This window comes from Juglans microcarpa x Juglans regia, chromosome 2D, assembly GCF_004785595.1.
Source record: "Juglans microcarpa x Juglans regia isolate MS1-56 chromosome 2D, Jm3101_v1.0, whole genome shotgun sequence".
Taxonomy (NCBI): domain Eukaryota; kingdom Viridiplantae; phylum Streptophyta; class Magnoliopsida; order Fagales; family Juglandaceae; genus Juglans; species Juglans microcarpa x Juglans regia.
Genome location: NC_054596.1, coordinates 36,372,566 through 36,387,755, shown reverse-complemented (window position 1 = coordinate 36,387,755; position 15,190 = coordinate 36,372,566). Strand labels below are relative to the sequence as shown.

The 15,190-nt window shown below is 29.1% G+C and overlaps 1 protein-coding gene across 1 annotated transcript; it reads right to left on the bottom strand.

Moving 5' to 3' along the window:
• Nucleotides 1-1,538: 1,538 nt before the first annotated feature.
• Nucleotides 1,539-3,069, bottom strand: LOC121251097 (lachrymatory-factor synthase-like). Its single transcript, XM_041150416.1, has 2 exons — nt 2,968-3,069; nt 1,539-2,267 (listed from the first exon to the last, which is right to left on the bottom strand). Exon 2 carries the CDS (start codon nt 2,212-2,214, stop codon nt 1,711-1,713), a length of 504 nt encoding a protein of 167 aa, XP_041006350.1. The 5' UTR covers nt 2,215-2,267; nt 2,968-3,069; the 3' UTR covers nt 1,539-1,710.
• Nucleotides 3,070-15,190: the final 12,121 nt, after the last annotated feature.

Below are 15,190 nucleotides of genomic sequence, written 5' to 3'. Positions count from 1 at the left end.
ATTCAGTTTTATTATTTTTGGCTCAGTCTCATTTTTTTATTTTACAATTTTTTTTTCTGTAATTTCTTAGCATTTTCCGTGAATGCAACTCGTGACAGATTATTTCCGATGAAATACTTTGTAGAAAATATATATTTCTTAGAAAAGTATTTTATCGGAAATATTTTTTTTCTTACTACCAAAGACAACTTTTTCCACGAAGATATATCATGGGTAAATACTTTTTGCCACAACCTCTTCTCATGGAGAATGATGTTATTTTCCACCACATCATACTAGATGAGACCTTATTTGTCACGAAAAAAAAAAGTTTTAACCACCACGGATGTCGCAGAAAAAAGAAAGATTTTTTCATGAACTTGTGATATTGTGAAAAATGAGTATTTTTTTCACCAATTATATGCTAGAATCTCCCACAGAACAAATTGGTGGATAAAAAAATTTTCTCACTAAGGATATACTTTTCCCATGACATTCACTCATGAAAAAAAAAATATTTGTTGTAGTGACAAACAAATACATAAGACGAAATGTTGGTCTGTTTCTATTCTATATATAAGCAGAAAGCAAATGACACACTCCACTCAGATTTATTATCTCAGTAAACATTCGCTTTCTAGCCAGAATATATAAATGTCAATTGCACACTTATGATCACAGATTTTCAATTAAAACTATATTTGGCAGGATTAATGGTTAAGAACAAACTTAGTGGGAGAAATGGGGGTGTGAGATGGGATTTGGGGGAAGGGAGATGAAGGGTAGACGAAAATGGATTTAGAAAACATCCAATGGTCTTCTTTCTCCTCGTTGAGCTTTTCTCTTTTTTCTTTTTAATAAAAAAAAAAAGCACTGACATGGCAGCATGCCATGTTGGCTTGTGTGCGGATTTGTCCGCCAAATCATTTATACCTAGACAAATTGTTTGATGAATGACAGACAACGCCATGGCTTAATTCTTGAGGCAGTTTCATGTACTGCTGGTGCCTCTTCTGGTTGGAAGACGTAGTTCGGTACATATATAATGGTGTAATTGAGTTATATATTTAGCTAGACATGAGTATTAATTTATACGTACGTATAGTACTAATGATCAAGATCAGGTCATCGATCGATGATGGTAGGTTGCATTTCCTTGAGAGGATTGGCTCATGGGTTATAGGCAGCGGGGTTGATCATGTTCTCCAGGCCCAAGTTTAGATAGATCGTACTTTCATTTAATTTGTTGCATGCTGGTAGAGTACTAGCTAGTTGCTTAATTAATTTTATGAATTCATCAGACCCAAGTACATAATTTTAATCAGTACTACTTATAAGGAAACTAGAGTACTAGTGACCGATAAATAAATTAATTAATTAATTAAGAAGTGAGATATATAGATCAGATTAAATAGCTAGCCCACAATATTTATTAATTGCGTACGTACGAAGTACTGGTATTACAAACTTACTACAAATTTTATTATTACAAGAAAGTCGTACAAATTAATTACTAACTCAACAATTTATATATGTGATTGTTGCACTTCTTCTAATTATATCATTAATTACTGATCTTATTTAATTTTTCAATCACGATGGTGCATGCAGCAGCAGCATCTACTAAAGTAAAACCAACATTAAGAACATTAATTAATTAACGGACTAGCTACGTACGTACGTCGACATATGAGTACCAATAATTCATGATGCATGTGGCTTAATTCATGATCACGAGGAGGCCGAGGTTTGAGCTGATGATTGGAGAGCTTCTTCCATTCTCTTAGCCATGACCAGCAAGCCTGAGCTGATAAAAGTTTTCAAATCCTCCTGTGTCCAGCCTTCCACTGGTTCAACCTCATACCACCACTCAACAATACACCCATCTTCGTTGGGCACCACTTTTATTGTCGTTACGTAGGAGTTGAACCCAACGTTTCCATCAATAATGGAATAGCTAAAAGTCAGTTCAGTTTTGTCAATGGAAAGCAGCTTCTGCTTAGTCCAATTCACTATTTCTTCCCCATTATTAACAGGGGTTTTGAAGCCAGCACAGTAACGCACGCACCCAGGTTGGCCGGAGATGCCTTCAACAGGAAGGCATGTGCTCAGAGTTGGGAACCATTTATTAAGCCCAAAGAAGTCCTCCAAGAGAGGCCACACTTGTTCTGCCTTGGGACCCTCTACCTTTGCATTAGCCTTTCCTTTCCATTTTGGTTGGTTTTGATGAGCCATTTTGTGAACACTACGTTCGTAGATTCAAGCTTGAGAGTAATTTTGATCTAGAACTGCATATATAGGACCAGAACGATCACAAAACAAAAAATTAGCTAGGGTTTATATAGAAACAATTGGTTTAATATAATATACATTAACGTTTTTAATTATTTAAAGGAAGATGATCGAAATTTTGTTGTTTTGTTTCGAAGATGATAAGAATTCCTTACTGATCAGACAAACCAAAGCTAAAGATTCCCGTTTAAATATTTTATGATTTTTTTTTAATCTTTTCATTACTATTTATAAAATAATTAAAAATAATTCACTGTCCAAATACAATCTTAAAATATTATAACAGAAATGTCCGAGAGAATGATCATCAAACAGATAATGATGCCAGCGACTACTGGTGTGAAGTCCGAGGACGATAAACAGTACTAAGAAAGATCAATTAACGTACGTACCTACCAACATGATAATAATAACTCTTTTATATCTGATCATATCTAATCATGTTATGATATATCTGTCAAAAGTTGATGTGAATCTGAATATTACATAAACAAATTTAAGTATAAATTTTTGTTTTATCAGAATAAATTAACTGCGAGATATCTGATCGGTCTGCAATATTTCGTGTGGAGATCAGATCAGTAGCTAGTACGTAGTGTTTACTAATTCATCACTGTCGGCATAGAATTAATAGATAATTACAAGCAAGCTATCACATGAATAAAATATCCATGAAAAACGAAAAATGGAGATTACCTTGCTCAGTAAGTACTGGAAAATGCGGGACACGAACCTAAATAATCATGGCCATCATGAGCAAAAGTTGCGGCCTACAGCTTATGCGGAGAGATATATATAACCCAACAGATATGCTGTCACCGTGTGTGACCGACAATTAAAACAAAAGATGAACTGTATGGAGTGAAAATGAGACAAGTGTCAGGCCGATTCATGTTATGTTCACTTATTTTTTTTTAGTAGTATTATTCACACGATATATTTTATAATATATTTATAAAATAAAATTATTTTTATAAAATATGATGTTAATTTTATAAGTTATTTTATAAAAATATTTTTTATTTAAAATATTACTGTATAAAATATTATATAAAATATTATGTCCTTATCATTTTTCTACTTTTTTGAACCTTTTACACGTTTTTCAAATGAGTGCTAGTCTTCGTTGTTGGAAAACGTGTTTTTTTATGTTTGCAAGTTCGTGCAGATCTAACAAGTTTAAAGACACGTGGAATTAATTTATTGGGAAATGCTTTTCCCATGTAAAGTAGTCACCGACGATGGGGGTGACCGAATTTTTTTTTTAATTATTTTTTTACTTAATAATTAACTAAATATTTTTAAAATGAATATGTAATTATTTTAAAAAAATATCTAAATAGTTTTAAAAAATGGTAAAGATAAAATTAAAAATTAAAAAAAATTAAAATATTCGGTAAGAAACTTCGGTGGAAATTATCTAGCAACGTCCTAATTTGTGAAGGCTATATGGACTTGATAGATCAGAGTGTTTGCGATGGTGCGGCACATGTGCATGCACCATGAACTGCTCCCCAACTTTTAGGTACTGGTTTTGAATGGGAAGGTGGTATTGGTTTGGAGCGGGTGTTTCAATAATGATTGCCTCTCAATTACCAATATTTCATCCATATTGACTGAGTGTGTGTGGAGTAGATATATACATGTCATGCATGCAAACTTTGTTTTTTTAAAAAAATAAAAATTAAAAAGAATTATCATCTAAAGTTACAGATCACGAAGAAATGGATGAAGTTATAACTTGATTTCAATATATACGGCCAAAACTCATTATGTCATGGAATCAACGAGTCAAATTGAAACTCGGGTTTAATTAAAAAGCTAGAAACCCTGGGGCTTCTCTCTGTTTCTCTCTCTAAGAGTGTGTTTAGATGTTAAATTGAGTTAAATTGAATTGAGTTGAATTGAGTTGAGATGATAAAATATTATTAAAATATTATTTATTATTATTATTTTAAGATTTAAAAAAGTTGAATTGTTTATTATATTTTATATTGAGATTTAAAAAAATTATAATGATGAGTTGAGATAAGTTTACTTTCCAAACAAAACCTAAGTTCTAAATTCTCTAAAGCTCTAAGCTAGCACAAAATTGATGTGTGGAAATACTTGGGTTAATGACATTTACATGAATGATGTAGCATATATATATATATATATATATATGTTGAATATCTCTCAACCGCATATAGTAAATAACCTACCTCTTATCATAAACCAAATTATATTAAAAAAAATAAGTATTTGTGACAAGTTATTTATAATAAGAATTGACTCATTTTGTTAAGAGATAGTCATTTTGAGAGAAAATAACTGACAGTAAATAAGTAGTTTTTTTTATAGCGATGCTATGTACATACTTTACTATTTTCTGATCACTTCTATCTCAAGGTAATAACCCACTCCCTCAACAATTTTGTCTGATAACAAAGTATATTTTATTGGATAAAAAGTGTGGACGAACGAATAGTTTATATATATATATATATATATATATATATTATATTAATATATATACTAGGAAGGTAGCAACGTGCAAAGCATATTTGTCTAGTTGGATAAATTTTTTTTAACAAAAATTATATGGTATTGTAAAAAAAAAAAAAAAAAAAAAATTGGTTTTTGAATAAATTATTTAAGATTTTTTTTACAGGTCCTTTTACATCAGGAAAAAGATTTTTGAATTTGAAATACTTACAGCATCATTACAAAAATTCAAAATTTATTGGTGTAACAAAACAGAGAAGGTTAGAACATTTTTCTTATACCTAAAGAAAAGGAGAAAAATGAAAGAATTTTAAACAAAATTATGGATTATGATTTATTGATATTTATTAAACTTGATTATAAAAACAAAAGGTTGACAAGAAATATGCTAAGCATTTTTTTTATTTTGCTATTAATTACAATATGTCCACTTCTTCTGTAAATAATGCAGTAAAGTTTTTTTTATAAGAAATAATTTACTTGAGCAATTAAGTAAAATCGGAAATAGCAACAAGTACTTGCACCATATATATGCTAACTAATTACCATAGTACGTAACTTAATTGCCAAGAAATTAAGGGTTTTGTATGAAGTTTTATTGTATGTTTTTAAAATTAACCATTGTTACAGAACTACCTATATATTAATGGTCTAAATGAATAGTTTTTCTTAACATTTAACAAATTTTTCTTAAAGTAGTGTTCTTCACGAAAAAAATGTGGTTAGTTGTATCTTTAAAAGACATCATGTACAAAATTGGCTACGGTAAGTAGAGTAACGTTTGATTTTATAATTAGAATGATACGTTTTCTCGGATAAAATAAATACCTCATATATAATTCTTCATCAATTTTGCCAAACAAAATGGTATAAACCGATTTAGTCATGTTTGATTAGGTCTAATTCTTAAGTTCTTTTTTTTTTTAAAGCAGAATTAAAATATACTTTTTTTTAAAAACATATACATTTTTCACGAAATAAAATGCGCCGACGAAAAAAAGCCAAAAAGAGAAGCTAAATTCCATTTTCAATTTTTCTTTTTTTTTTTTTTTAAAAAAAAAAGAAAACTTCATTTTTAACAGATAAATAAACATGATTCGGTTTAGTCAAATTTTGTTAACTTGAGTTTTTAAGAGAGCAACTGTACAATAATTTCTCTTCTTTTTTTTCTGACAACATTAAACATGTTTTGTTTTTAGAAAATAAATAAAGAATCGGTTTTCTCGTTTGCATTTAAAATTTATCTCAACTCATCTCATCTCATTATTACAATTTTATCAAATTTTCATATAAAATATAATAAATAACTCAACTTTTTCAAATTTTCACACAAAATATAATAAGTAATTCAACTTTTATTCTACTATTCACAAATCATCTGAACCCATCTCTAAATCCAAACCATTCCTGTGATGTTTACTTAAGCCAAATTTTTTAAATATGAAAATTATTCAACCCTTGTACAATTTTTTTTAAGCAAAAAATTTTACATTTCTTTATTTCTTTAATGAGAAGCATATCTTTTTTTTCTGCAAAGTTTTTTTTTTACCTTAAATATTTTTAAAAGATAAATAAAAATTAGGTTGAGTGACATTTTGTTAAGTCCACAGAGTGGATAAAAAAAAAAAAAAAAAAAAAAAAAAAAAAAAAAAAAAAAAACCTCATCGATTTTATAATTTCTTCTTCCTTTGTTTTTTTTTTTTTTTTAATTTTAATCAGTTTTCATTATTCAAAATCATATCTTTATTTTTTGTAAAGTCCACTGATTTTTTTTAGAAAAAGGCAATTTTTATTATTCAAGATCATATCTTTATTTTGTTGTAAAGTGCACCAATTTACAAAAAAATAAATATATATATATATATATAATATCTTTTTACTTTGTTTTTTAAACATTTTTAATCAGTTTGTTTAGTGGTGTTTTCTTAAGTTCAACGATCGTATAAGGTTTTTTTTTTTCCCCTTTTTGTCACCTTGAGTTCTAATCAATCAAAACTCACCTGGTTTTTTTTCTATACCTAGAAACCTAGACAAAAATTCTTCCTGGACTGCACACAAATTTCTTTTACGAACATTTTAACTACCTTGAAAATTCACCAATCATATACATGCAATTCCTTTCATTTTTTTTTTTTTACAAAAAATTCTCTCACTCCCTTGATGATTTTTAAAAGACAGATATAGATGAGAAACTAAAAAATAAATAAAACAAAAAATTCTTCAACCAAAAACCATGAACCGATTCAGTCATGTTTGGTGAAGTCCAGTTATTTTTTAATCAATGAGAAACATGTCTCTATTTTTTAAAACAATGCTTAAGTTCTAATGAAAACATAAAAAATAAAACCCTAAAAAAATGAACCAATATATATATATATATAACCCAATATCATACAAACCGAATAAGAAGCATGTCTCTATTTTTAATAAAAACCTTGAGTTTTAATGAAAAAGAAGAAAAACTTATAGAAGCCTAAAAAAATGAACCCAAAAAAATATAAAACCCAGTACCATACAAACAAAACCAAAGATAAAATACAAAGATCTGACTGTTCTTACAGTAAAAAACAGAAGAACATCTACTAACCTATTAATAACAAAATATATATACAAATCCAACAATATATACAAAAAAAAAAAAAAAATACTCACCATTCCAAAAATATAAATTTTGACAAAAAAATACCAACCAAAATATTCAAGCCGAAAAAACAAAACTCAAAGACAAATACAAACTCTAAAGCAGCTTGAACTCCAAATAAAAATTGCCAACCAAAATATACAAACTGGGAAAAAAACTGAAAGACACACATTCCAAAAATATAAATTTTGAACCCAATTGATCAAATAAATGCTCCCAAAAATATACAAACCGAACAAATAAAACTGAAAAATATATACAAATTCCAATTACGTAGCTTGAACTCCAAACAAAAAACTACGAACCAAAATATACAAACTTGAAAAAAGAACTAAAAGACATACAAACCTCAAAACAGCATAATTTCCCAAATTAAAAACTTCAAATTTCCTGCAAGGAGCAAACCAACAAGTTTGATTAAATAAAGGGAAAAACTCACCAAAACATCAAAAAAAAAAAAAAAGTCTGGAAGTCAAATTTTTTTTCAGAAAGATGAATAAATATAAATGTTCTCTTAAGTCTTTTTTTTTTTTTTTCGTTTTGTTTCTTTTTTTTGCAAGCACTTCCTTCAATCCCTTAAACCTTATAAAAAGACAAGTAGAAATGACAAACCCAAAATATACAAATCCAACAATATATACAAAAAAGAAAAAAAAAATAGTCAACATGCTAGAAATATAAAATTCCCATAAGAAAAAAAAAAGCTCCAAATTTTTAAAAGAAATTTATATATATAGATGAGAAACTAAAAAATAAATTAAAAAAATTCATCAACCAAAAACAATAAACCGATTCAGCCATGTTTGGTGAAGTCCAATTAGTTTTTACTTAATGAGAAGCATGTCTCTATTTTTAATAAAATCATTTGAGTTCTAAAGAAAAAATAAAAAACTAAAACCCTAAAAAAATGAACCAAAATAAATATAAAACCCAATACCATACAAACCGAATGACAAACATGTCTCTATTAATTAATTTTAATAAAAACCTTGAGTTTTAATGGGAAAAAAAAAAGAAAAATCTAAAAGCCTAAAAATGAACCAAAAAAAAAAAATGAGTAATGATACTCATCATCTCAATTTTCATTATCCTTTCATCATCCTATGATGTGGCATTCGGTGATTGGAAATTATTTATTATATTTCACTTGTAAATTTATTATTTAATGTCACATTATGGGATGATAGAAAGATGATAGAAGTTGAGATAATGATGAATAGATTTTTTTTTAAAATATATATATATATATATATATATATATATATAACCCAATACCTTACATGGGAGAATTAAAAGGATTTTTTAGGGACTCACGTCAGCACAGCCTTACACAGGAGCTGGCTAGCCACCAATAAAAGCTAAAAGCCCATATATGTACACAGGAGCTGGCTAGCCACCAATAAAAGCTAAAAGCCCATATATGTATGTATGAATGCATGCATGCATGCATGCATGGATAGGCAATCAAGCTTGATTTCAAGGGATAGGAACACATTTATAATTAAATTATTCTGATTAATTCAAAAACAAAACAAAAAAAAAGTGTTCAATAATTTTGAGGAGAGATTTAATAATGCGTGTGAAGTTTAGAAAGAGTAGTACTCGGGAGAACAAAGATAGTGACATGAAAATTACAGGTCCAAGTATATGTCCTTTGGCGGACCACCAATAATTTAATTTAGGACCCTAAATATCTCAAATAATGAAGCTCGTTCCTCCTTTTAATCAATATTCAAGAGGAAAAATCACGAAAGGTAGGTGGGAGAATAGAAATCAGTGGTTCCTGCTTGTAGGGCTTATCATTCATGAAGCAGCTTCCTCTACCGCAAAGTCACTCATCAATTAATAATCAACTTGGCTACCTCCTTATTTAATTCTCTCATGCCCGCCCCTTTGGTCCCGTTCTCTTTAGTTGAAAGCTGCTTCTTCCCAATTATTTGGGGCGTTTATTACTCTTAATCACATTCCAAAATATAATAAATAATATCTAATCATTTAATGATACATTATAGATGATAAAAATCAAAATAATGAATAGATTTGTTGTAATTTAATTTGTAAGATCCACACGCTATATATTTTTAATTCCATACTCTAAATTCGAGAGTTCGTATAGAAATGCTAAGATATAATCGATCATAGGCACCGCCTCGCGGGTGAACATGACTGATCTAGCACATAACAGTCTTAGCACATAATCTAGGATTCTCCAACTCTCAAAAATCAGGCAACTTACACATGACGCAGTTTGCAATTTCGTGTGAAAGTAAAACTGTCACGTTGTTAATTAATTCCACGCTCTGCATCAGTAAGGACCCCAAAAAGCGAGATATCAAAGTGGTTTATTAAAAGAAGTAAACATCAAAGTCTTCAATTATTATTGCATGATGTCAGGGAAGCGTATACAGAGGGGCTATGATCAATTTTCAACATATTTTCACATTGCAATTATTTCTACTCTAATCACACGTACGCACACTCTCTCAACGGATAAAAAATGACCTTTAATGATAAAGATGCATCCATGGAATGGTAAATATATGAAGGAAAGACGAAATTGCTTGATGATTTTTTAAAACTACTAATCAATAATATGATTGGAGTTTTGTTAAAATTATTATAAAAAATAAAATAAAAAATTATTTGAATCTTATACACTATTTATCTTTATTAATCAGTTTGCAGGAATATGTGTATATAATTCTGAATTATGCATGATTTTCAACTATTGAGAATTAATTCCCATTAATATATATTTCTCAAATGATGAAATCATAATATGGAAAAAGCAAGTCAGCATTAATAATGTCATGTATGCATGCATGCCCCATGAGAACGCCTCCAATTCGGAGGCTAATTAGTTGACAGGTGGCAGAAGCTCTTCATGACGATCCCCCATTAATGCTTGCTATAAGCTTTAGGGTCATGACTCATGGCCCCTGCTAGGAATTATTAGTTTGTTATATTTTCAGAACTCTCAAAAACAAATATTTAAACAATCGAAAGATTAACGTAATTGATTGTAATATATAATTAATATTAAACAACAAACAACTAAAATATTAAGAAAATATATAATTAATATGATCAATTTAGTTTTCTATTTTAAACATATTAGAAATTTGAAATCACAGTATATATTAATGTAAGATTCAAATAAAAGCAAAAATAATAAAAGAAATACAAAATCAATACAAGAAATTACGTGATTCGACTCTAACAATCTACATCCACAGCAGGAACAGTCTAGGAGTCTTTATTATTAAAAAATGCATCAAAACTTGAGTTTACAATCACTTACAACCGTTGATTACCATACAAAATATGGATTGGTTTCCTCGTATTATTCTCTAACGAAATCACACTATAAAATACATTTGATCATCTCTTCAAACTTCAATTTAATCTTGGTAAGACTAGGATTTGAAAATTCCTTCTATTTCTCTCCCAAGATTGTGGCTTCAATTTTGATAAAGTGACTTGAACTCAGTGATTCATAACGGTACACTTGTCTTATATACAAATACATATTTACAAGTTTATCATTAATCAAATATTACAAAACTGTCATTAACCTATTTACAATTACAAAAGTGTCATTACTAAAATACAAATATAATAAAAACGACAATATCGAACTCCATAAATAGCATCTTCATATAGATTCATCCATTCTTAAAAACTTGACACATCTTCAACATAATTACTTTCAACACCCTGAGGAAGAAGAAAAAAAAAAACTAGGGGGCCAGGTATGAAAAAAAAATTAAAAATAAAATCGAAAGATCAGGTACGTACGTACTGTATGGCTGATCATCATCATCGTCGTCGTCGTGAGGAAATTAATGGTGGACGATCATTCATGCATGCGCCTCGGTCCACATCTGGGGTAGTACTACTTTTATAAGCTGGCGGCTTCTAGATCAAGACATTAACTAATAATATTATATATATTCAACGACGTTCTTCATTCAATATTAATGTTGTTAATGCTTTTCTTTAATTTTTTTTTTCCCACGGTTTTTTTCTTTTTGCCCCTAAAATATAAATTAATTTTTCTTTTTGCCCCTAAAATATAATTAATTAGTGTGTGAATTGTGGATTGACCAATCATTTTCACATATTAATTCATTTTCCAAGTCCCTACAGGTAGCGTGCGGCAAACACATGCCAAAGTTTCTAATTATTAGTACTGCCCAACAGGCACATACAATTAAGACGTATAAGACAATATATATTGCACTGTTAATACGTATAAGACAATACTGCACTGTTAAATTACCTACAGGCTACACCTACACCTACGTACGTACAACAGTATTTCACAGTAATAAAAAATAATAATGATAGTTTACTACCCTCCTATCCAATGTTTTGAATACCGTACCGGACGCCGTACCGATCAAGGCACTGGAACGAAATATTTCGATACCGGTACCGTTTCGAGATGGCGTTTCGGGATAACGTTTCGGGATAGTCAATCTATAAATAAATTATATATATAAATATATATAAAAATTATATTTCAAAATAATAGTCTATATATAAATAAATTATATACAAATACATATATATATAAATTATAAATAGTCTAGTCTGAATTAAGAGTTAAAAAATAAGCTTGTAGTTTGAAAAAATGAAAAAAAAAATACACACACACAGACCGAAATATCGGTTGGTACTGGCCGAAATATAGACCGGTACAGGCCGAAATTGAGTCCGGTACAGCCGGTACAGAACATGTATAGTACCTGTACCGGCCGAACGGTCGAAATGAAAAATTTCGACCGTACTAACCAGTACGGTACGAAATTTAAAACACTATTCCTATCACCTTTTTACTACTCTATTGTATTTGAAATTTTTTATTTTTTTTTATTTTATTTTAAATATTTTTTTAACATCATTGATCATTAAGAAGAGGTTAACAAAATATAAATTTTGTTAATAGTCACTTGCTTAATTATTAGATAAAAAAAATTAAAAAAAATAGTAAAAAGGTAATAGGAGGATAATAAATCTATCATTATAAAAAATAATAATAATAAGTGAAATACTGCACCATATTATCCCATATATAGTTAAATTCAATTAATTATACGGGAAAAGCCCGTGCATGTATATACACACGAACTTAATTAATGATATTTATACAGTTATTTTACAACTAATTACTAATGTAATGGTATTACTTCGCCAGAAATGTCAATATTTTCATAAGTACTACTACATCTATGTATAGATTTCATAAAAATAAATTCACAAACTGACGTAATTTCATGTAATACGTTAGATTTACTTTATAATAAAAAGTAATTTTACAATTTTATATACTACATCAAACCACTTCAATTTATAAATTTACTATTTTGATTTCTTTTTTGCGAAAGCATTTGATCTCTTAGATATTTTTAATTTCCAAACATGCCATAGAAGCAATTATAATTATTATTGTCAATAAAGTTTTATAAATAACCTATACATTTGAGAAAAAAGTGGTCCCTAGCTTGCCTCTTCAAGGATTATACGAAAAAGTTTTATGAACAATCGTTTACTATTTATAATTTTCACATTATATATTAAACTAATAATGATAAAATAGAAGTGTATTCTTAGAAGGATAATATGTGAAATAATTATTATGTGGAATACTTTAAAACTAATAATAATATAATATCTATTTGATATTTTTTATGTTCTTTCATCAAGTTAATTATTTTTTTTAATTAAGTATTTTTTTAAAAAAAATTATACTTAGATGTTTTGAGAGGCCTTCTTCCACCGAAAGTCTAGCAATTGCTTGCCTCGTTTGTTTTAGGAGATGAAACACAAAATTTTGAAAACTTTTCTTAAGTTTTATACGATCAGACACTCTGAAAACAAACACTCATTTTTTATTTTGATTTTTTTTTTTAATATCTTAGTTCATTTCTCATTATTTTATCACTGTTCATTGACTGTATTGTACACAAAAAGTTGCATTCGACCCTCTCCTTTCTCTATCTCGTCTACTATCTATGTCATTAACTGTTCATTGATAATATTTTATCTCAGTTTAGTGACTATCTACTTGTCTTGTACGGGTCGTTTTCCATTGGTTGAATTGACTGTCGGCTTCCCATCTTTTTCAAACACACTCTAAAAATATTATCCAAAAAAATACACAATAATTGGTGGGTCTCAATTTTTCTTCTTTATCAAATACTACAAAAATATCAAAACATTTTCATCTCATATCTATAAACAAACACACGTTTTAACAAAAATATCGTCAAATTTCAATACTATTCACACATCTAAAAAAAACTTCATCTCATCTATGAAAACAAACAAGACCTAAGTCTGATGGAAGAGTCAGTTCCAATATCCGGCCGTGTAATTATACTGCATGTTTATGACTCTTACTGCTTAACTTTTTTTACGTGATTTAAAGTCATTATTTTCTATATGCAAAGCCTCTAGTGTAATAAAACTAATTTACAATATTTTCATATAAAATTAGGTTGATTGGTTTGAGTTTGTGAAGACATTTTACAGACTTCATTTAGCTAAATGAGTCCCCTAGGAAAGAGGCATTTTCCAGACTACACGCACCTTGATTTGGTCAATTTCTTGTGTGTGGCAAATTTGGACGGCCAAGCTGTGGGTTACCGCAAAGGGTTTGTAGATGCGTGTACGGCTATAGATCGATTCATTTGCGCCTCAACTGGAGAACCACGTGTCTTTAGTAGGTTTCAGCTATTCATTCCTGCTTTGATGGGGCAACCAATAATCTTTAGAGTTATGCTAGCCTGCCCCGCAAAAATTATAGCTCGGCGTGCCACATAGAATAAATTTATTTTTTTTCATATTTATTGAACATATTTAAATATTTTTTAAAATAAAAAATATATATCAATATATTAAAAAGTTACTTACTTAATTATTAAATAAAAAAACTATTAAAAAAAATTAAATATACGAACAATCAAAAAGAGTGGGCAAACTAAGGCAACGAACTGGCATTTTCCTAATCTTGAAGGCCAAATCCACACGCCTTATACACGTTGCAAAGCAAGTGACAGTTGGTCAAGCCCAGCTCGCATGCATGGTAAACGTTGTACCAAATGATATTCGTAGTCATAGGCTATTCAAGTGTTAAGCATTCATTTAAAAAAAATGAATAAATAAGAAATTTGCATAAAAAAATTAATGTTTTAATAATAAATTCTACTCATTTTCAAAATGAATATGTGATACTTATACAACTCATGACTGTATACATTACTTTATACTTAAAATGAATGAGATGAATATTTTACCGACAAATAGGTATAGAGGGTTTATTTATACACATATATTGATGCAGGACAATTCGAGTCTGATGATGATATGGCAGGTGATTTGACATTAATAGCACTAGATTACCTCAAGAACATAGATCAGCATACAACCGGCAAAAAAAGATGAAGACTCGTCGGTTGGCTGATTTCTCGATTGAGTGAGGAAAGACAATTCTTGGTTGGCAAATTGTGTATGTCACATGTGCCTGTGTTTTGACTATAACTTTAGCTACAGGTGACAACATTGTGCACATGACTCCAATTCGAAAAGCTCTTTTCAACACGCACATTTTCATCACTTGCATGCTACGCCTAGTGGTCCCTGTTTCGAGTCCAAAATCAGCCCTTTTTTCTTTCCAAATCATCATTTTTAATTATTTCTTCATTTTTTAATATTTTTCTTTTACAGTAATGCTTATTTCGATGAATCATTTTATTTTGAATTTTCGACTAGTATTTAGCAAGATAC